Raw genomic sequence first — 24,532 nt, forward strand, 5'->3', positions numbered from 1 at the left:
CAATGTCATTTTTTTTTTTTTTTTAAACCTGAAAAGCAAAAGCCATAATCAGCTAGTATGCACCGCATACTAACTGATTATGAAATACTTACCTTGGAACGAACCTGGCCCACGCCGAGGGAGATGTCATCTTTCCTCGGCGTGTCTTCCGGGTATCGCCGCTCCAACGCTGTGATTGGCTGGAGCGGCGATGTCGTCACTCCCGCCAGTGGCGGTTCGTCCATAGAGGGCGCTGGAGCGCCGCCCCCTCTGGCTCTCACCGCCACTCAGAGTCAAATAACATAGATTCATGCATTGCACGAATCTATGTTATTTTCGCCGCTGCCGCTGTTATTCAGATGATCGGCGCTCATGTCCGGCCATCTGAATAACGCCAGCTGGTTGGCTGTACGGAAATGTCTATCAAAGCCAACAGCTCTGATAGGCTTTCCCAATACAGCCCTCGGGTCCCGGAAGCTTATTCTCGGAGCGCACAGACTGTACGCCCCTTGAATAAGATGACAGGCGTCTCAGCCAATCAGGTTGGCCGGTTCTGGCTACCGGTAACCTGATTGGCTGAGACGCCTGTCAGTCATCGAGGGCGGGAGAAGACATCGTGGGACGTGGATGCCTAAAACCAGTAAAGGTAAGTGCCGGGCGGGGGGGGGGAAGCAATTTACAGGGCACAGTGGGGACAATTGGCACAGCGGCGACCATTAAAGGGCACAGTGGTGACAATTGATGGCACAGTGGCTGCATTTAATGGCATGGCACAGTGGTGACAATGGATGGCACAGTGGTGACAATGGATGGCACAGTGGCTGCGTTTAATGGCATGGCACAGTGGTGACAATGTATGGCACAGTGTTGACAATGGATGGCACAGTGGCTGCGTTTAATGGCATGGCAAAGTGGAGACAATGTATGGCACAGTGGCTGCGTTTAATGGCATGGCACAGTGGTCACAATGGATGGCACAGTGACTGCGTTTAATGGCATGGCACAGTGGTGACAATGTATGGCACAGTGGCTGCGTTTAATGGCATGGCACAGTGTTGACAATGTATGGCACAGTGGCTGCGTTTAATGGCATGGCACAGTGGTGACAATGGATGGCACAGTGGCTGCGTTTAATGGCATGGCACAGTGGTGACAATGGATGGCACAGTGAATGCGTTTAATGGCATGGCACAGTGGTGCGAATTGATGGCACAGTGGCTGCATTTGATGGCATGGCACAGTGACTGTGTTTAATGGCATGGCACAGTGTTGACAATGTATGGCACAGTGGCTGCGTTTAATGGCATGGCACAGTGGTGACAATGTATGGCACAGTGGCTGCGTTTAATGGCATGGCACAGTGGTCACAATGGATGGCACAGTGAATGCGTTTAATGGCATGGCACAGTGGTGCGAATTGATGGCACAGTGGCTGCATTTGATGGCATGGCACAGTGACTGCGTTTAATGGCATGGCACAGTGGTGCGAATTGATGGCACAGTGGCTGCATTTGATGGCATGGCACAGTGGTGCAAATTGATGGCACAGTGGCTGCGTTTGATGGCATGGCACAGTGGTGCAAATTGATGGCACAGTGGCTGCGTTTGATGGCATGGCACAGTGGTGAAAATTGATGGCACAGTGGCTGCGTTTGATGGCATGTAACAGTGGCTGCGTTTGGGCACAGTGAGACTGCAATTTTTTTTTTCCTTTGCGCCCCCCCAAAAATTTTGAGCACCAGCCGCCACTGACTCCGGCGCATGCACGCAGGAGACTTCTCTCCGGCAAGGTCCGGCGGCTGCCGGCCCTTTAGCCGAGGATCCCCGCTGCGCATGTGCCGCTGCAGTCAGCAGCGCAGTGCGGGGGGAATATCTCCTAAACCTTACAGGTTTAGGAGATATTCTTTATACCTACAGGTAAGTCTTATTATAGGCTTACCTGTAGGTTAAAGTGGTAGTACAGAGTTTACTACCACTTTAAGGTGACCAGATCTTTAAAAGGAAATCCGGGAACATATTTTTTTTTTACTAGTAATGATGGAAATCAGCCACTCTCTGCCCGTTGCCGCCACCGCCCGCCTAACAGCCTGTCAAGTCTCACTCTCCGGGCCCCAGCTACTACTGGGTGGGGAGCGGAGGAAGATCACTCCGCCAGGGAAGGCGAGGAGATAAGCAGGCAGGCAGCAGGCTGGGGCTTGAGCCAAGGCAGAAGAGGCAAAATCATCAGAAAGGAGCACAGATAATGGAAAAAAAGTAGGAGCGGCGGGTGTGTAATTCAGATTTTTTTTCTATTCTGCACTGACTGTCTTTGAAATTGCCCAAGCCCCTGTTTAAATCCAATCCGGGGACAAAACCTGGGACAGACTTGGTCAGGGGAAAGTGTTCTCAATACGGGGGCTGTCCCCAGAAACCGGGGATGTCTGGTCACCCTAATGTGTGTGTGTGTGTGCATGTATGTATGTATGCATGTGTGTGTGTGCATATGTATGTATGTGAGTGCATGTATGTGCATATGTTTTCAGTGGCGGTGCGTCCATAAGGGTGCATGGGTGCCGCCCCCTCTCTCCAGCCACCCCCTCTATGACTAATGGATAGATTCATGCATAGCATGAATCTATCCATGGTCACCGCTGCCACCCCCATATTTAGATGTCCGGCCCCTTTTCGGGCGCTGGGTGCCTGAATTACAGCGGGGGGGGGGGTTTTGAAGCTCCTGATTAGAGCCATAGGCTCTAATAGGCTTCAAAATAGGTGAACTGCGAGCGCCATGCTGGGAGCTCACAGTCCACCCAGGTGTGTTAGAAGGGCAAATTAATATTCACTTTCCTAACACTGAACCACCTCTCCACCAATCAGGTGTGCGGGTCTATTACCCGTCACCTGATTGGCTGAAACGATAGGAGCTTGATGGGCACAGTGGCCGCATTTGATGGGAACAGTGGTGGCGTTTGATGGCACAGTGGCAGCATTTGATGGGCACAGTGGCAGCATTTGATGGGCACAGTGGCAGCATTTGATGGGCACAGTGGCAGCATTTGATGGGCACAGTGGCAGCATTTGATGGGAACAGTGGTGGCGTTTGATGGTACAGTGGCAGCTTTTGATGGACACAGTGGCAGCATTTGATGGGCACAGTGGCAGCTTTTGATGGGCAGGGTGGCTGTAAATGAAGGGCACAGTGGCTGCAAATTATGTTTTTTTAAGAATTTTTCAGTTTGCTTACGCCCCCCTAAAAATTTTGAGCACCAGCCGCCACTAGTTTATATGTGCGTGCATATGTGCATTTATATATATGTGTGTGTTTTTATATGTGTTTGTGTTTACATGTATGTATGCACATTTTATGTATGCGCTTTTAATCCTGACCCCCTATATGTGTACAATCAGAACCTACTTGTTTATTTATTTTTTGATTGTTCATAGTACCAGCAAAAAAAGGCTGTTCCTCCAAAAAGCGATCCATGCTCAGATCGCTTTTCAGAGGCATTTGACAGCCGGTAAAGAGGCAATATCTTGCCTACTGACTGCCTGTTTTAACCCCTTAAATGCATCATCGCTATGCTGCAACTGCATGCAATACACACAGTTGCAGGGGGGTTTGCAGTGTAGCCCCATTCACCTAGAGGTATACTTCAAGGGTGCCCTGACTGGAAAAAGATTGAGAAACACCGACATAGAGCAACCGATGCCTCCATTTTCCTCCTGCAGCCGCTGAATGCCTGCAGGAGGGAGAGGAGGAGAAGCAGGGGGAATGGAGAAATCGGTTCCTTTATATGCAGCCACCCACTTGCAACCGGGTCCTGTTCCGCCAACGGGCTCAGAGAAAAGAGCCCTGTCCGGGGGTCAGGGGGGCCCTTCATGGTTTCTTGCATCGGGGCCCTGAAGGTTCTAGTTACGCCACTGTGTCCAGCCCATATGTGCGCCCACCCTACGCCGTCGTGTGCAAGCTACGTCGGCGGGGTGTAGCTTGTTTTTAGGCGCATGTTGGTTCGTGGGTCTGCCGTTCACATACGCCGGCGCACATTTGCACTTAAGTCGGCGTAACGTGCTATACGTCGGCGTAAGTGCTTGGTGAATCTGGGCCAATGTGTGTAGTTTACGTAGACATTTCTAATAAATGAAGGTCGTTTTGTTTTTTTAAGTGCTGTCATTTTTTTCTGACAGTACGCTTCATCTAGCAGGCTATATTCATCAAGTACATCTTTGTCTAATTTTAAAGGGAGTCTAAAAACTACCATATATACTCGAGTATAAGCCGTGTTTTTCAGCCCATTTTTTAGGCTGAAAAATTTGCCCTCGGCTTATACTTGAGTGAACCGTACCTTTCAGTACTAACATAGTGTGTGTCTCCTGCTGTGTAATGCAGTCTGTTCGGCCGTCCATTGTAAGAAAGCCCTGCCTCCTCCTCCTCTGTGATAGGCAGAACACTGATAGTTTCCCAGCATCGTATCAGTGTTCCTCTATCGCGGACAGACGAGGAGGAGGCGGGGCTTTGTTTCAATGGACGGCCGAACAGACTGCATTACACAGCGGGAGACGCATGCTGTTTTAGTAATGAAAGGTACGGCAGCAACTGGGCACAGAGAGAGATAGCAACTGGGTGCAGAGAGAGAGCAACTGGGCGCAGAGAAAAAGACAGCAACTGGGCACAGAGAGAGACAACATTTTATCTGCACAAGAATCTGCAACGTGTACGTGACTCACTGAAGCTCACATGAAAACTGATGTAAATTTGTGTCTTTGCAAGTGAAATCTGCACATTTTTTCCATCAGTTTTTCTGCACATATGATGTAAAGGAGGCCTAAATGAGCTTCTGTACCTGCGAAAAAAAAATGCAGGGAAATGGTCTTGGCACTGTGTGTTTCTATGCTATTCTGCGCACAGGGAAACAAGCTACATTTTCCAGTGGGTGGGGATACCATTAGGAATTCATTCCTGCACCCGAATTAGTGTGAAACTAGTTAAACATGTATAAAACCAGGGTATATTTGTATGATTATACAGGTATACAAAAACAATACATTATTTGCTACTGTATTATTTTAAAAACCTACTATTTCACATTGTTTGTTTTATTATAAGAATATGTTACAAAAATATTGAAGTTGTTTTTCTGCTACTTTTTCAGTGCCATGTATTCTAAATTCGAATTACATAAAAGGAAATCACACAGATCTTGTAAATGCCAAGCAAAAGAATGTGGAACATAACAAAACTGTAACATTTAGGTGCTTGCAAACATTTGGAATATCTGATGCTAAGCTGCTAAATGTAAAATGCTTGAATGGAACACTAGAATACCCCACATGTGTCAAGATGGGTGAGTAGCAGCCACTGTACTGTAATATATAGGTCCCTGAAATGTTTTCACATTCTTGTTATTTTACATGTTTATTTCCCACACTCATTTTTCTCAGCATAATACTTGGTTCTCACTTTTTGTGTACTAATCAGGTAAACTAGAGTTTAAAGGAAAGCCATTGTTTACTTTAACATTATCAAAAGTTGCCTTTCCATTTTATCTTATAAATGCTGAATTAGTGTCTGCCATCATGTCATCTGGCTACAAGACTCAGGCCCCATACACACGAGAGGATTTATCCGCAGATACGGTCCAGCGGACCGTATCCGCGGATAAATCCTCTCGAGGATTTCAGAAGATTTCTATGCGATGGCGTGTACACACCATCGCATTGAAATCCGCGCTGAAATCCTCTGCCGATGACGTGTCGCGCCGTCGCCGCTATTATGACGCGGCGACGGGCGCGACGCTGTCATATAAGGAATTCCACGCATGCGTCAAATCATTACGACGCGTGCGGGGAATCCCTTTGGACGGATGGATCCGGTAAGTCTGTACAGACGAGCGGATCCATCCGTTGGAATGGATTCCAGCAGATGGATTTGTTGAGCATGTCAGCAAATATCCATCTGCTGGAAATCCATCCCAGGGGAGATTTATCCGCGGATAAATATCCGACGGAGTGTACACACCATAGGATCTATCCGCAGAAACCCATTTGATGGGATTTATCTGCGGATAGATTCTATGGTGTGTATGGGGCCTCAGATACATATATATACACACACTATATTACCAAAAGTATTGGGACACCTGCCTTTACACGCACATGAACTTTAATGGCATCCCAGTCTTAGTCCGTAGCGTTCAATATTGGGTTGGTCCACCCTTTGCACCTTAACAACTTCAACTCTTTTGGGAAGGCTATCCACACGTTTTAAGAGTGTGTCTATGGGAATGTTTGAAAATAAAAAGAACTACAGCACTCACAAAATAAATGATTTTAACATGTGTTAACGTCCATATAAATTGGGCACAGAGAGAGACAGCAACTGGGCACAGAGAGAGACAGCAACTGGGCGCAGAGAGAGACAGCAACTGAGCGCAGAGAGAGACAGCAACTGGGCGCAGAGAGAGACAGCAACTGGGCGCAGAGAGAGACAGCAACTGGGCGCAGAGAGAGACAGCAACTGGGCGCAGAGAGAGAGCAACTGGGCACAGAGAGAGAAACTGGGCACAGAGAGAGAGAGCAACTGGGCACAGAGAGAGAGAGCAACTGGGCAAAGTGAGAGACAGCAACTGGGCACAGTGAGAGACAGCATCTGGGCACAGTTAGACTATAACTGGGCACAATTAGACTGCAAATGGGCACAATTAGACTGCAAATGGGCATTTTTTACCCAGTAGCTGCTACATTTTCCCACCCTAGGCTTATACTCGAGTCAATCTGTTTTCCCATTTTTTGGTGGTAAAATTAGGTGCTTCGGCTTATATTCCGGTCGGCTTATACACGAGTATATACGGTATACTTTTTAACATATACTTGGCACATTGCATATGCAGACTGTGCTTCCTAATTAGTAGTGCTTTATAGTGATTAGGTCTTACTGTTTATCTAATTGCAAGTGTATGGATGTATATAGATAAAAAATGCCCTTTATGTGGATTATCCTTCTGCAGAGATACTAAAAATATTGCCTGACATATACAAAAGGTCAAAAGGTAGGCTACAAATCAAAATGATAATATGGCACAGAAAACAAGTGCACATGTTCCCAATTCATTAAATGGCATTTACTTTTCAACCAGAAAAAAGATACTCCTAAGCTCAGTAAATCCTGTGTTGTCCTTTTCTCCCCCATCGCACCTCTTCTGCAAATACCACCCCCAAGCCGCTCTCTTCCTTGTCTTTATCATAAGTAGTCGGCTGTATCTTCCAGGTTCTTGCAGCCTCCCCCATGATGGCACAGCACCAGATGAATCTTTTTGCACTGTGGGGGGGCATCCTGCAGCCTCCTGGGATATGTGACATTGGTGTCCCAGGAGGCTGCAAAAGGAGGCTTTACGTCATGCTTGCCCGGGTGAAAATTGAGGCAAGGGATGGGTCGAACATGAGTTAAAAAATGTAAATAAAAAAACGTATTTAAAAAAATGTGATTTTTATGTTCTGCAGGGGGGGGGATTAGGATGGTGGAAAGTGTTATTGAGTGAAGGTCTGCTTTAAGCAACTTACTTTTTTTTAGACAAAAAATCAAAACTACAGCAAATCACACTAACTTGTAGAGACATTTGGGTTGGCTTAGCAAAGGAGGAGAGGCAGGTCAACTAACATTTACTAACAATCACCTGGCAAAGTTAATGAAACACTTTGTTTGATGACCAGTCTCTGTGAGGTAAGGTAAACCTGAATATCCAAGTGTGATAAAAATAGAAAAAATAGGGTTTATTTCTAATACATGCTTGAGTATTTAAAATGAACATGCATTGCCTTGTTTCAGTGAACATTGCACCTTGCACCTCTGGACCCCTTTACATTACACAGCACCCTACACTACTGGACCCCTTTACATTACACAGCACCCTGCACCTCTGGCGCCCCCTTACATTACACAGCACCCTGCACCTCTGGCGCCCCCTTACATTATACAGCACCCTGCACCTCTGGACCCCTTTACATTACACAGCACCTTGCACCTCTGGACCCCTTTACATTATACAGCACCATGCACCTCTGGACCCCTTTACATTACACAGCACCTTGCACCTCTGGACCCCTTTACATTACACAGCACCCTGCACCTCTGGACCCCTTTACATTACACAGCACCCTGCACCTCTGGTCCAGAGGTGCAGGGTACGGTGTAATTTAAAGGGGTCCAGAGTGCAGTGTAATGTAAAAGGGTGCAGGGTGCTGTGTAATGTAAAGGGGTGCAGGGTGCAGTGTAATGTAAAGGGGTCCAGAGGTGCAGGGTGCAGTGTAATGTAAAGGGGTCCAGAGGTGCAGGGTGCTGTCTAATGTAAAGGGGTCCAGAGGTGCGGGGTGCTGTGTAATGTAAAGGGGTCCAGAGGTGCAGGGTGCTGTGTAATGTAAAGGGGTCCAGAGGTGCAGGGTGCTGTGTAATGTAAAGGGGTCCAGAGGTGCATGGTGCTGTGTAATGTAAAGGGGTCCAGAGATGCATGGTGCTGTGTCAGACCGTTTTCATCGGATGAACTGATCGTGTGTACAGGGCAATAGTCTCATCAGTTTTCAAAGTGGTATACAAAGTGAGACCCTACATAAGACTTTGATGAAATGAAACAGAACCAGGTTAAAGCACTCATCTGGCTTATATGTTTCAGAGAACAATACAGTTAAATCGGAGAGCAAAATATTCTTCATCCCCATGATACAACATGTATCACAGACAGTGGTAATGGTGGTGATTGTGGTGAAGCACACAGCAAAGTAGTGTTGAGGGGGCAGTGGGCAGACCAAAAATCGAATTATGGGGACTGATAAGATGGATCAAACTTTGGAAATGCCTCAGGGATGTAAAAATGATGTCATATCTAATAACAGTGTGGCAGTATAGGTGATAGAACCGCATCTGTGGGTTTAGGACTACGATGATACAACAGAGCAGAAGGGTTCAAAAGAGGTATATTCCTCTTCTTTCCTCTTGGACACCATTAGTAATAATAACAGAGACACAAATTTTTGTTATTCCTATTCATTATAAGCCTTTCAGTGTACAATTATGTCACTTGCAGATTCATTGCCACCAGTACCACTAGTCTTTGGCAAAAATAAAAAAATATTAAAGTATATTAAATATATATTATGTACAGGATGCCAAGGTTGGGTCCTGGATGGGTGCTATGTAGCACCAGTATTTGGGTTATGGTCTCTTTAAGGGAAGTGTATGGTTACTCAGAGGGTCTCCCGAGATGGGTGAGGAATTTCCGGGATAGCCATCTTAAGGAGAGGACTGACTCGCAGGCCTCTGTGTTAGTAGAGGGGTATTTGGAACCTGGAATTTCGGAGGCCCTGAAGTGATATATGGGTGAAAAAAGGGCCTCCACTCCTGACTACAGGGATTCCATCCCCCACAGGATTAAGGGCCACAGGAAGCAGCACTTAAAACAGGAAGCAGTATTAGGTGTGATGGTGTGTGTGAGTAGAAGTTGGAGTGCTGAATTTTTGAAGTGCTGCATGTTTGGAGTGCAGCATGTTTGCTGGAAGCTGCCAGATAGCCAGACAGTGCTAAGCCTGGGGTAAAGTCCCATCTATGAACTGTGTATTTTCCTATATTTTGATGATGTTGTTTTGTGCTGAAGACAAATCGACTTTCTGTGCTGCCATTTTGTTTTGCTGCTGGAAGCATTTCTTTGTGTTTGCCTGAAGAAAAATAAACACATTTCTGTTTAAATTTAAATGGCTTTGCACATGGTCCCATGGAGCTATAAGCTATATATGTGTGTGTGTGTGTGTGTGTGTGTGTGTGTGTGTGTGTATATATGTGTGTGTGTGTGTATATGTATGTATGTATGTATATATATATATATATATATATATATATATATATATATATTGTGGTAGTGTGGTAGTACCCCACCAGTGTAGTGACCCAGAATTCTCAACTGGGTGGGTTGAGGGGCTCAAGGGTTATTTAATGTGGAGGAATCTGTTTGATCAGTTTCCTCCAAAGTTTGTAAAATCCACTCGGGGACCTGGAGCCCAGAGATTCTAAGCGATATGGGTGGGATGGAATTTCCAATCCTAGGACCGGGTTTGGGAAACGGCCAGGAGTCTGGTTGGTTGAGTAGGTGGTAACTTAAGGATATAAGGATACAGTGTATCATCCAATATACCCGCAAGTGATTGCTGTATTGACCCTTTCATTGCAGGGTCCAGTCTGTGAGGTGAGCGGCCACTTTATTTATATTGGTGGAGGTCTGTATCACATAGCACGATAATCTCAGCATGTTTATTTTTATTCACTGAAGACTCCATGGAGGGTGTTTTATTCATTGTTTACCTACGGACTGTTTCTCTAGCGCTGCACCTTCTTTTGTATATTTTATCTGAGGGATTTGAAATTTGACCCTGGTGTTCAGCAGCTTATATTTGGGTTTTTGCATTTTGCACTGATTTATTTTCTTTATATATTGTTGTCGCTATGGCAACAAAGAACTGTATTTAAATTGGCCAAGTTCACCAAACTCCATACCCTTGATAAAGTAACATGATCTGTGACATAACGTGTCGGGCGGAGCTGTGTGACATCACTTCCGGTCGCGGCCGAGACCAGAAGTCCCTGATATATGTGAAGCTGATTACTTCAATGTTAGATGTAAGTTAACACCTTTTAATAAATACTTTTATTGGAATTCTACATATGGAGATTCATTTTTTTACATGTGAGTTTGCAATGGAGGGAAGTGGGTGAGATTGAAGCGAATTAATACACCCAGTGGAGTTCCCTATATTTGAGTCTTTCTGATTTGGTAGAGGACTTCAAGAAGAAAGAGTTTGTTGCTTTGGACATCTATGTTATTTATACTAGAAGTGCGACTAGACCTGTAGGGGGTCTTTACCTGAGGTGAGAGGCTGGGACACACTATTGTCACGGATGGTGCAAGCACATTATAAAAGAACTTGATATATACAGGTGGTTCTCAAAAAATTAGCATATTGTGATAAAGTTCATTATTTTCTGTAATGTACTGATAAACATTAGACTTTCATATATTTTAGATTCATTACACACAACTGAAGTAGTTCAAGCCTTTTTATTGTTTTAATATTGATGATTTTGGCATACAGCTCATGAAAACCCCAAATTCCTATCTCAAAAAATTAGCATATCATGAAAAGGTTCTCTAAACAAGCTCTTAACCTAATCATCTGAATCAACTAATTAACTCTAAACACCTGCAAAAGATTCCTGAGGCTTTTAAAAACTCCCAGCCTGGTTAATTACTCCAAACCACAATCATGGGTAAGACTGCCGACCTGACTGCTGTCCAGAAGGCCATCATTGACACCCTCAAGCAAGAGGGTAAGACACAGAAAGAAATTTCTGAATGAATAGGCTGTTCCCAGAGTGCTGTATCAAGGCACCTCAGTCGGAAGTCTTTGGGAAGGAAAAAGTGTGGCAGAAAACGCTGCACAACGAGAAGAGGTGACCGGACCCTGAGGAAGATTGTGGAGAAGGACCGATTCCAGACCTTGGGGGACCTGCGGAAGCAGTGGACTGAGTCTGGAGTAGAAACATCCAGAGCCACCGTGTACAGGCGTGTGCAGGAAATGGGTTTCAGGTGCCGCATTCCCCAGGTCAAGCCACTTTTGAACCAGAAACAGCGGCAGAAGCGCCTGACCTGGGCTACAGAGAAGCAACACTGGACTGTTGCTCAGTGGTCCAAAGTACTTTTTTTTGGATGAAAGCTAATTTTGCATGTCATTCGGTAATCAAGGTGCCAGAGTCTGGAGGAAGACTGGGGAGAGGGAAATGCCAAAATGCCTGAAGTCCAGTGTCAAGTACCCACAGTCAGTGATGGTCTGGGGTGCCATGTCAGCTGCTGGTGTTGGTCCACTGTGTTTTATCAAGGGCAGGGTGAATGCAGCTAGCTATCAGGAGATTTTGGAGCACTTCATGCTTCCATCTGCTGAAAAGCTTTATGGAGATGAAGATTTCATTTTTCAGCACGACCTGGCACCTGCTCACAGTGCCAAAACCACTGGTAAATGGTTTACTGACCATGGTATTACTGTGCTCAATTGGCCTGCCAACTCTCCTGACCTGAACCCCATAGAGAATCTGTGGGATATTGGGAAGAGAAAGTTGAGAGACGCAAGACCCAACACTCTGGATGAGCTTAAGGCCACTACGAAGCATCCTGGGCCTCCATAACACCTCAGCAGTGCCACAGGCTGATTGCCTCCATGCCACGCCGCATTGAAGCAGTCATTTCTGCAAAAGGATTCCCGACCAAGTATTGAGTGCATAACTGAACAGAATTATTTGAAGGTTGACTTTTTTTTATTAAAAACACTTTTCTTTTATTGGTCGGATGAAATATGCTAATTTTTTGAGATAGGAATTTGGGGTTTTCATGAGCTGTATGCCAAAATCATCAATATTAAAACAATAAAAAGGCTTGAACTACTTCAGTTGTGTGTAATGAATCTAAAATATATGAAAGTCTAATGTTTTTCAGTACATTACAGAAAATAATGAACTTTATCACAATATGCAAATGTTTTGAGAACCACCTGTTTTGTTTGCACTTCGGATTGTGACATCACTATATGAACTATTTTTGCACTAAGCACTTTTTTGATTTCTCACATGCGCTTCTTATTGCACTTTTTTTGTATTTGCATTATATTGAATATTTTTGGATGTCTTATTCATTTACACATTTTTGAGAACGTGCCACATCAATACATTTTTTAGATTGTCAGAGTCGGTTCACACTAGGGTGACGCGACTTCCAGCGCGACTTTCAGAGGCGACTCCGACACGACTTGAGCATGAACCACAGGGCGATCTGGGGTGATTTACAACACAACTTGAAGTCGTCTACAGGACAGGAGACTTTCCAGTGGCCAATCAAACAACAATCAGCTCTAGGGGAGGGAGGGGGAGAGAGAAATGTATGTTATCTTCCTGGAAAGTCGCTTCAGTTAAGACAGTGATCAGACTTGGAGGCGACTTCCATTGAAATCAATGGGTACAAATCGCCTACAAGTCGGATTGAAGTAGTACAGGAACTTCTTTTGAAGTCGGAGCGGCTCGAGTCGTGTGTATTAACACCGCTCCCATTCACTTGCATTGTTTTTCTCGACAGCGCGACTTGGGACGACTTGAGGCGACTTCAAGTCGGATCCCAAGTCGCCCCAGTGTGAACCGGCTCTCACTGTGTGGGAACATATTTTGTGTTGGCAGCTACTCACTGATTTTTATTTTTATTTTGGTTTGTGCATTAGTATACTTTTTATTATTGATTATTTCAGGAGCAGTCTCCAGTGCATAGGCCTTTTGGGAGGGATATTAGGGACCATGAAAACTGGTGTCTCTTCTAACTCCCCTTCTGCTGCATACCCGACAATTTTTGTTGGTGTCTTCAGACTCCTTCTGTTGGTGGAATGCTCTCAGGGAAATGACACTCATAAAGTCTGCTCATAGAATCTGAGCTAATGTTTTCTGGGGGATCCATGTTGGTAGATAAGGGACGTGATGATTTCTTCTATAATATGGTGGGTCTTTCCGTGGATTTGTGGTAGGTGACTTATGCATTATAAATGGCCAATTGAATAAGGTGAACTGCAACTTTTATGTGAAATTATAATCTTGGATGCACGCAGAATTTGGATGGGATTGAGTCTTCCAGGAATTTCCACTGAGGTGTTGTTGTGGCTGTTGGACGGGATGTACACATCTCTTATCCTTCCACTTCACGGCCATGACTTCATCGTTCCTTAGACATGCTGATTCCCCCCTTTGTAGCCTTGTTGACACTACATTTTGTGAAAAGCCCTTCCTGTTTTTTCAGGTGGTACCCCAGGCCAAAGTTTTCTCACCATACAGGTGGTGGAAAAGGGGCAGACTTTTTTTGTATAAGAGTTATCAAGGTAGATATGATAACCCTTGTTGAAAAGTGGAAATGCCAGGTCCCAGATAATTGTTTACCTTGTGCCAGGTTGGGCACTCACGGGTCTGGAGCTGGGAATCTTTGCCTTCATACACACGGAATGCATGCAAATATCCATGGCTCTTTCACAAAGCTTATAGATCTTTACTCCATATCTGGTCATTTTTGCTGGTAATGTACCACAGCCGGCCAGTGAAGTAGACAAGGAACTCATACACACAGATGTTTTAGTCAGGCACGTAAAGTTCAGCAAATCTTTGGGATTTTTTTTTTTTTTAAGTTGGTGAATTTTGTATAGTTTGTCTAAGTTGGGATGATCTCAGGGAGGGCACTGGGTATTGTCACTGAAATTAAGTAAGCGCATGACCATTTCATAGTGTGACCTGGGCATTACAGAAGAATAAATGGGCATGTGATGGATGGGGTGGGTGGACCAATAAGTATGTTCTCCTTCTTTTTTTTTTTTGTAAGACCCATGTTAATGGTGAGGCCCAAAAATACCTTGAAGCCCTTCACTGTACGATGCCTCCATTCAAACAGATGGGCATAGAATGAATTGAGGTTGTTGGGCAAAAAGGTTAGTCTGGTCCACAATAAACTGAAGTAAATTGTCCGGCAAAAATAAATAAAAATCAATCAATTTCTGAAAAATATTCAGTGTTGGCCTGCACACCTGGCTGTGCTTCCCGAATTGGAGGAATATTGCTGATCCTGAGTTTGTGGGCAGCCATAATGGGTTCACCCGTGTGTCTGGGAGATTTGTATGGGCTCTAATTCTTGGGGTCTGGTGTGATATTCCAGTGCTGGTACTGGGTCTTTCATCTTAGGGTCTAGCGCCATTGGTATCTGTCAATTGATCATCAAGGTGTATGGCGCTGCTGGTGGCTGCCTGCTTTTCAGAATGCCTTATCCCTTTAGGAGGGACCCTATTCTCCTCTGATTCAGTCGCTGATCCACAACTTTTGACTGGTACATACACGGAATCAGAATCGGACGGTGAGAACATTCTGCTTCTCTCATCAGTCATACTGAGGATTTGAAAGTTCTCCTCACTAGTGTAATTTTTTTTGGACAAGGCTGGTTCTGGTGACACTTTGATGGATAGACTGCTGATGTTGGCTGTAGGAAGGGCACTCTGCTTATGGTGGCTGTAGGAAGGGTACTCTGCTGATGGGCGGCTGTGTGATGGGTATGCTGTTGATGGGGCTGTGTGACAGGTACTCTGCTGATGGGTGGCTGTAGGACAGGTACTCTGCTGAAGGTGGCTGTGTCAAGGGTACTCTGGTGATGGTGGCACTGATGGGCAAAGTGGGACGTGTACACTGCTGAAGGACACTGATGGGTGACATTTACACTGATTGGCACTGATGGGCGACAGGTACACTGCTAATGGGCGACAGGTACACTGATGGGCACTGATGGGTGACGGGAACACTATTGATGGGAGATGTGACAGGTTATCTTTTTCCTGGAGTGTGTTGTGCACAGTAGAAATACACTTGGATTGGTAGTCAGTAACCGGTCTTTGTTTACATTTGTGTTTGGCTGTGATTGGACACGTGGGATAAAGTGTCGTAAGGTTTTCCCCGCTCACCCCCCCCTTTTCCTGTCAGCCGCGCAGGATAAGAGAGAGGGCTCTTTTCAGATTTGCCACCTAGCTTCCTGCCCGTTTTTTTCCCGACCCCATTGGCCACAGCGGCCAATCAAAAGAGACTAGGGACATGTAGTCCCAGAAGATTGTCGGCCCCATTGTTCTCCAGAGGGAGCTGGCTACACCCCCCCCCCCACAGCATGCATTGTGTGGGGGAAAAGAGAGATCCCGGAACAAGTTGAGGGAGTGAGTGATACACTGTAGCAGCCAGTTACAGGAAAAAGAGAGGACTGTGCTGGGGGAAGCCAGAGAGAGCGCCACGCTGCCCAGCACCACCAGAGAGAGTGCCACGCTGCCCAGCACCACCAGAGAGCGTGTTACGCACAGCACCATCAGAGAGAGCACAACGCTGTCCAGCACCACCAGAGAGAGTGCCATGCTGCCCAGCACCAGCCGAGAGTACCATGCTGCCCAGCACCACCAGAGAGAGTGCTACACTACACAGGGTGAGTGAACATCCAGCCAGAGGGATCACTGCTACTGTTTCACTGTGTCTAGTAAAATCCATTATGCATTACTGATCCTAGGGACCGAGGGGGGGGGGGAACACCATGTTTTACTGCACCAGATGACATCTTATCTTCCCATAGAGGACAGCGGGGCTCTGACAAGTCCGTCTCAGCAGAGTGAGCGGAGACGGACCTGTCATCTACCTGCTCAGCAGGGATCAACAGAGTGATCCCCGCTGAGCTAGCGGAGTCTGTCAAAATGGATAAACCCCCTGCGAAAGGTGTCTTATGCTGCGTACAGACGGTCGTTTTTTTGTGATAGAAAAAAACTACGTTTTATGTGATGAAAAAAAACGGCCTTTTTTAAACTTAATTTTCAAAAACGATGGAGCATACACACCATCATTTTTTCCGAAAGCTCTAGCAAAGCGTGGTTACGTTCAGCACGTACGACGGCACTCTGTTCCATTCAAACTTGCGTCCTAACTTGCTTCTGAGCATGCGCGGGTTTAAAAACGTTGTTTTAAACGTCGTTTTAGCCTACACACGGTCATTTTTTATGACACAAAAAACGACGTTTTGAAAAACGACACAAAAAATTGAAGGATGCTTCAATTTTTTTTTGGGTCGTTTTTCAGAAGACATAAAATTACGTTTTCCCCACACACGGTCATTTAAAATGACGTTTTTAAAAACTTCGTTTTTTTTTTTACATCACATAAAGCGACTGTGTGTACGGGGCATTACAGTGTCATCTCATGAGATAATTTACGAGAGCGTGTTTAGGGGTGGGGCAGGGGTTGGGCAAGTGGTGGGGAGTAACTCTCAGCCCTGGTTTATACTGGTGCGATTTGACATGCTATTTGACATGCTACCGTCCTAATCGGTGTGACGCCACATCTGCGGCGCTGCACCGATTTCAAAAAGTAGTTTCTGTACTTCTTTTTGCACAGATGTCTCTGTAATCGCAGCCGAAATCGGGACTGAAAGATGGGAGTGAAATCGTGCTAGTTCAGCTGAACTCACACGGCTTCATTCCTGCAGCCCAGTGTGAACCTGGGCTAAAGGCCTGGCTAGTGGCTCAGGACTTGAAATTTTGAGGCCTGCATTGTACGTCAGTGCTGCCTTATCAATACCGATCAGTGAAGGAGAAAACTTACTTATTTACAAAAATTTATAACAGAAACAAAAGCAAAACTTTTATCCATTTCAAAATTTTCGGTATTTTTTTTATTTGTTTAGCAAAAAATTAAAACCACAGAGGTGATCAAATACCACAAAAAAAAAAGCTCTATTTGTGGGAACAAAATGATAAAAATTATGTTTGGGTAGAGTGTAGCATGACCGCGCAAGAAAAAAGAGGGGAGCAGGTCCTATGCTCACTATATTAATTAACTGTGTAGGATGTTCTTCCTGTCACAGCAACCCATTAGTTGCGGACTCACCTGTTAAGGTGCGGTGTCCATTGGCAGATATCAATGCAATACAAAAAGACCCCCCCCCCCCCCGGGGGGGAAAACAAAAGAAATGTATCCTCCCAGAGATAAAGATGCAAAAAGTGGGCTGTGCCGCATAAAAAAGGGGTTTATTGATACAAAAATTTAGCAATCACATAAATTCAGCTGTCATTTAAACAGCGACAGCGCAGAAAGCTGAAAATTGGCTTGGGCAGGAAGGGGGGTAAATGCCTGCTATTGAAGTGGTTAAAAGCTTTCTCCCAATGTTAGAGTTACCCTTCAAGATTTTGTATATCACTATCATCTGTCTTCTTAAAAAAACTCTTCTCCAGGGAGAATAAATTCAATGGGCCAGATCCACGTACATGCGCCTATCTTTAGGCGGGCGTAGCGTATCTCAGAAACGCTACGCCGCCGTAACTTAGAAAGGCGAGTACTGTATTCACAAAAAAGTTATGCCTTTAGTTACGGCGGCGTAGCGTATATCAGGCGGCGTAAGCCCGCCTAATTCAAAAGAGGCTGGTTGGGGGCGTGTTCTATGCTAACTAATCGTGACCCCACATATTTGACGTTTTTACGAACGGCGCATGCGCCATCCGTGAAGGAATCCCAGTGCGCATGCTCCAAATTACGCCGCAAATCGTCAATGCTTTAGACGTGAACGTAACTTACGCACAGCCCTATTCGCGAACGACTTACGCAAGCGACGTAAAACGTAAAAAATTTGACGGTGGCCCGACGTCCATACTTAACATTGCATACGCCTCATATAGCAGGGGTAACTTTACGCCGGAAAAAGCCTTACGTAAACGACGTAAAAAAATTCGCCGGGGGTACGTACGTTTATGAATCGGCGTATCTACCTAATTTGCATATTCCTCGTGTAAATCTACGAAAGCGCCACCTAGCGGCCAGCGTAAATATGCAATTAAGATACGACGGCGTAAGAGGTTTACGCCAGTCGGATCTTAGCTAAATTCCGGTGTATCTTGTTTTCTGAATACAGAAAAAAAGTAGGGCTGTGCAAATTAACTTTTAATTAATCGATTAATCTTTAATTTTTTTGATCAATCAAAATCTTTTTGATCGATTAAAAATCTTTTGATTGGTACTCACCTCTCCGCCGGCTTCTGGGCCTTCAGGGAGTTCCGTCGAGATCCAGTAACGTCACGGACCCCGGCGGGGCTTCCCGTGTTCATCTGAAGGGCTCCTTTTCTGTGCCTTCATATCTGCATGCCAGCGGGACCTTACTATCTGCCACACGCAAGGGCTGTTACACTTCCCTCTATCAACCTGGGATTCTACAACCATCCACTGGGAGTTGTGATAGTTCCCTTCAAGGGACATCTACATGCCGACGGACTGATGTTAACCCCTCCTCATCTGGATTCAGCAGTGGTATTGTTGTACACATTTTTATACCAGTATCATACTTAGCTACATGTTTTTATGACTGCTTTTGGTACCGTTTGGTATTACTCGCACCATGTTTATGTAGCTACATGGATTTTATCTCCAGTGCAATATTTATTTGGTTACCTACTTGAAGACTATAAAAGTTTTAATGCTATTCCCATCAAGTGTTGCCTTTGTGTGTTTTTTGTATCCTGCTATCCATTTTTCCAGTGTTTGGTAGCTGCACTGGGAATCAGCCTGCAAGGAGATCAGCTAAAAGTAGTTGGGTCTGTAATTGCGTTATAATTAGTCGAAATTAGTCGATTAATCGATTAAAAAAAAAAAACGATTAATCGAACAGAAACATTTTGATCAGTAGCAGCCCTAAAAAAAAGATACGCCAGAGCATCCCAGAAGTTACGCGGTGTATCAATAGATGCGCCAGCGTAACTTCTTTGTGGATCTGGCCCAATGTTTGCAGCCATTCCTCATAACTGAGATTCTCCAGCCCCCTTATTAACCTCCCTGGCGGTATGATTATTTCAGAAAAGAGGTGCTGAAAGCGGTACCATTATTTGCAAGGAAATTTGGCGTTTTATACTGTAGGCCTGTAATTCTTAGGAATAACTCACTTAAATCTGACCAAACAGGAGTCTAGTAGGCATCCCGGGTATAACATTTTTTTAAAAACAAAATTATAATATAATAAATAATTATAAATAATTATAACAAATAATAATATAATTCTAATAAAAATTATTCAATAATGTAATCAAATCAAAATCACAGAAATTTGCTCAGTTGCAGAATTGTTGCTGTCATTATTTTTTTTTTTTTTATGACGAATTTCCCCACAAATCGCTATCGCTCAATTCTGCAAGTGATTATAATTTATTATCGCTGTTTTCTAGCGGCTCTAAAACCATTTTTGACATAAAGGGACACTTTTGGTTGCTATGGACAATATACAGTTTGCAGGGAAAAAGAACAGTTTTTATTATATAAAAGTACATGTAGGACACTGGGCAGACCACTAGGGACAAGGGGGGTGTGTATTTTTTACATACAGTATTGTAATCTATAAGATTACAGTATACTGTATGTATAGTGTTTGTTTACTTTTTTTAATTTGGCGCCAATCTCCGCCCCCGTGCGTCGTAACGTCACAGGGAACGGAGATCGACGGCACAGGAGGATGCTGTGTGAGCGAGCGAGGTCCCGCTCGCTCACACAGCGCAGTGGCATCGCTGGATCCAGGAACAAGGTAAGCCAGCGCGCGCTGCAGGCTCTGCATAGCTACCCCGTGCGTGACTCGGGGATACCGATTTTAGCACAAAAAATCCACCCCGAGTCACGCTCGGGAATACCGCCAGGGGGGTTAACTGTGTTGCTCTTCTCTGGAGTCTCTCCAGTTCAAGCACATCCTTCCTGAGCATTGGTGACCAGAACTGGATGGCATACATAAGATGCAGCCAAGCTAGGAAAAGTGGTAGAATTATAGTTTTATTTCTTGGGTAGACCTTGAAAAATATTCATATCTTTTGACATCTGACACATTTACGAAAGTGCAAACTACAAGTGAAAAATGCTATCTACCTTGTAGTGCAAAGTAGATTACCTTTCGTAAATAACCCCCATTGTGTCATGTTACAACCAAAAAATGTGATAGACCAACACAAAGTGGCACATAATTGTGAAGTGGAAGAAAAATGATCAATGGTTTTCCAAATTTAAAAAAAAAAAAATATCTGAAAAGTGTGGCATGGATTTGTATTCAGCCCCCCTTACTCTGATATTTTAACTAAAATCTAGTGGAACCAATTGCCTTCGGAAGTCACCTAATTAGTAAATAGAGTCCACCTGTTTGTAATTTAATCTCAGTATAAATACAGCTGTTCTGTGAAGCCCAGAGAGGTTTGTTAGAAAACCTTAGGGAACAAACGGCATCATGAAGGCCAAGGAACACACAGACAAGTCAGGGATAAAGTTGTGGAGAACACGATCGGACTTCTGATGGAATAAAATCCGATGGAATTTTTTGTCGGAATTCCGACTTTCATCAGTCTTGCATACACACTATCAGACTAAATTCCGACCTTGACAAAATGCAGTGATGTAAAACACTACGACGAGACGAAAAAAATGAAGTTCAATGCTTCCGAGCATGCGTTGACTTGATTCTGAGCATGCGTGGATTTTTCTACGATGGAGTTCCACACAGACGATTGGAATTTACTATTGTTTTTTCTTTCATCGGAAACATTTAAAACATGTTCTATTTTTTTACACCGATGGAAAAAAGTTGGATGGAACCCACAAAAGATCGGTTTCGCTGATGAAAACAGTCCATAAGGTATGGACGTCGGAAAAGTCGGAACAACCGTCGTATTTTACGTCGTTTACGTACGTCGTACGTGAATGGGGCTGGGCGTAGGTTACGTTCATGTCGAAAGCATTGAGCCGTCGTATCTTAGGGAGTATATGGGACGTGATTCTGAGCATGCGTGCGCATGCGCCGTTCGTACGGCCATGCATTTACATGGGGTCACAACTCATTTTAATACAACACGCCCACTACCTACCTACTTTGAATTAGGCGGGCTTACGCCGGCCTATTTACGTTATGCTGGCGTAAATATGGGAGCTAGTGCTTTGTGAATACTCAGCTTGCCTCTCAATGTTACGTCGGCGTAGCGCATATGAGATGCACTACGCCGGCACAAAGATACGTCAATGTACCTGAATCTGGCCCAAAATGTTTTTGTGATCTACTTGTCCTGCTATATCTCTACGTAAGTTACTAGATTGATTAAAGGTAGTAGCTTTTACTTACTGGAGGAGCTATTTTTAATTGTTTTATGAGCAGGGGAATGCCCCAAACACTATGTTTTGTACTTGATTTTTAAAATCTCAATAAATAGAAGTTTAAAAAAAAAAAGAGAGAAATATCAGTCTGGCCTGATGGTATGACATGGTGTAAGGCATTCTTTACACCTGACAGTCTAAGGCCCCCGTACACACGGTCGGACAAAACCGATGAGAATGGTGCGACGGACCATTTTCATCAGTTCACCGCTGAAGTGGTCTGATGGTCTGATGTGTGTACACACCATCAGTTCAAAATCCGATCGGGTCAGAACGCGGTGACGTAAAACACACGACGTGCTGAAAAAAACGAAGTTCAATGCTTCCAAGCATGCATCGACTTGATTCTGAGTATGCGCGGGTTTTGAACCGATGCTTTTCTGTACTAACCATCGGTTTGGTCCGATGGGGCAGCGGTCCATCGGTTCGGTTTTGAAGCATGTTTTAGAATTTTGGACCGAAGGAAAACAGACCGATAGCCTATACACAAGGTCGGTTTGGTCCGATGAAAATGAACTTCGGTTCATTCTCATCGGACCAAACCGACCGTGTGTACGGGGCCTTAGAGGAATCTCAGATGTAAGGACTCTCTTCTTTGCAAGCTGGCAGGCAGCAGAATTGTAGTTGCTAAGATGTCAGCCTGCACAGAAGAAGTATTAATTTAATGGCTGTAGTAAACCACCAATAAAGTTGCTGCTGCAAAAGCAGCAGTATGTTTGGTACTGGTAAACTGGCCAAATATTTCCACTGATCTGCAAATGCAAAGTTTGGGTCAAACCCTACAATGTGCCAAACCTGGACCTCATCCCTAGTCAAGACCATAAAGTACAATTTCCTGAAAGTACAGAGAAATACCCATTGATCCTGATAGAAATCCAGTGTCCTTTCTACTTGTGTATTAAACTGTCCGAATGCGCGCCGTCGTATATTTAAGCGTATTCTGGAACCCAGATACGCTTACATCTGGCTAAGATACGACCGGCGTAAGTCTCCTACGCAGTTGTATCTTATGTGCATATTTACACTGGCCGCTAGGGGCGTGTACGTGGATTTGCGCGTCGAATATGCAAATGACCTAGATACGCCGTTTCACGAGCGTACTTGCGCCCAATATGCTGTTTACGTAAGGCGTTTTTCCGGCGTAAAGATAAACCACCAAAAAGATGGCGCAGCCCGTGCAAGGTATGGACGACGGAACAGCCGTCGTATTTTGCGTTGTTTGCGTAAGCGTACGTGAATGGGGCTGGGCGTAGGTGACGTTCACGTCGAAAGCAATGAGTATTTGCGACGTGATTCTGAGCATGCGCGCGCATGCGCCGTACCAACGGCCCTCATTTACATGGGGTCACGGTTAATTTAAATGAAGCCCGCCCACTACATGCCTACTTTGAATTAGGCGGGGTTACGCCGACGTAACTTAGGGAGAAAGGGCCAGATTCACAACTGAGATACGACGGAGTATCTCAGATACTCCGTCGTATCTCTCAGAGTATCTATGCGACTGATTCATAGAATCAGTTACGCATAGATAGCCCTAAGATCCGACAGGTGTAATTGTTTTACACTGTCGGATCTTAAGATGCAATACCGCGGCAGCCGCTGGGGGGAATTTGCGTCGTAAACCAGCGTCGGATATGCAAATTAGGAGTTACGGCGATCCACTGCGTTTTTTCACGTTCGCTACGTCGCTGCTAGTCTAGTTTCCCGTCGTAAAGTTAGTCGTCGTTTTGGGTGCCTTAACTTTACACATCACACGTATGTGCTGTATAAAGTATGGCCGTCGTTCCCGCGTCGAAAATTAAAAATTCACGTCGTTTGCGTAAGACGTCTGGGAATACTGAATTGCGCTACGCACGTCGTCGTTCGAAAAAATGACGTCAGTTCGCGCAAAGCACGGCGGGAATTTCGAAATGGAGCATGCGCAGTAGGTCCGGCGCGGGAGCGCGCCTAATTTAAATGGCACACGCCCCTTTAAATTACGCGGGCTTACGCCGGAGGCCGCCAGCGTAGGTTTTCATTGCAAGTGCTTTGTGAATCAGGCACTTGCGATGAAAACTTGCGGCGGTGTAACGCATCTACGATACGTTACGCCGCCGCAGTTCTACGTGAATCTGGCCCCAAGTGCTTTGTGAATACAGTAGGGCTGTTACTGATCAAAAATTTTCTGTTCGATTAATCTTTTTTTTTTTAATCGATTAATCGACTAATTTCGATTAATTATAACGCACATACAGATCCAACTACTTTAGCTGATCTCCTTGCAGGCTGATTCCCAGTGCAGCTACCAAACACTGGAAAAATGGATAGCAGGATACAAAAAACACACAAAGGCAGCGCTCAATGGGAATAGCATTAAAACTTTTATAGTCTTCAAGTAGGTAACAAAATAAATATTGCACTGGAGATAAAATCAATGTAGCTACATAAACTGTAAAAATGGTGTGAGTAATACCAAACGGTACCAAAAGCAGTCATAAAAACATGTAGCTAAGTATTATAATGGTATAAAAATGTGTACAACGATACCACTGCTGAATCCAGATGAGGAGGGGTTAACATCAGTCTGTCGGCATGTAGATGTCCCATGAAGGGAACTATCACAACTCCCAGTGGATGGCTGTAGAATCCCAGGTTGATAGAGGGAAGTGTAACAGCCCTTGCATGTGGCAAATAGTAAGGTCCCGCCGGCATGCAGATATGAAGGCACAGCAAAGGAGCCCTTCAGATGGACACGGCAAGCCCCGCCGATGTCCGTGACGTTACTGGATCTCCGACGGAACTCCCTGAAGGCCCAGA

At 44.8% G+C, this 24,532-nt stretch overlaps 1 protein-coding gene across 5 annotated transcripts in view; it reads left to right on the top strand.

Moving 5' to 3' along the window:
- The window catches only part of LOC120945566 (complement factor H-like), a 129,766-nt gene that overhangs the window by 93,996 nt on the left and 11,238 nt on the right, over nt 1–24,532 (top strand). For 3 of the 5 annotated variants that reach the window (XM_040359823.1, XM_040359821.1, XM_040359822.1), the window contains one exon: nt 5,109–5,300. The exons of the other annotated variants lie outside the window; for them this stretch is intronic. In XM_040359823.1, coding sequence (XP_040215757.1) covers nt 5,109–5,300 — 192 coding nt within the window. The remainder of the gene's footprint in view (nt 1–5,108; nt 5,301–24,532) is intronic. 5 annotated transcript variants of the gene reach the window in all.

The sequence above is a fragment of the Rana temporaria genome, chromosome 7, assembly GCF_905171775.1.
Source record: "Rana temporaria chromosome 7, aRanTem1.1, whole genome shotgun sequence".
NCBI classification, from domain to species: Eukaryota; Metazoa; Chordata; class Amphibia; order Anura; family Ranidae; genus Rana; species Rana temporaria.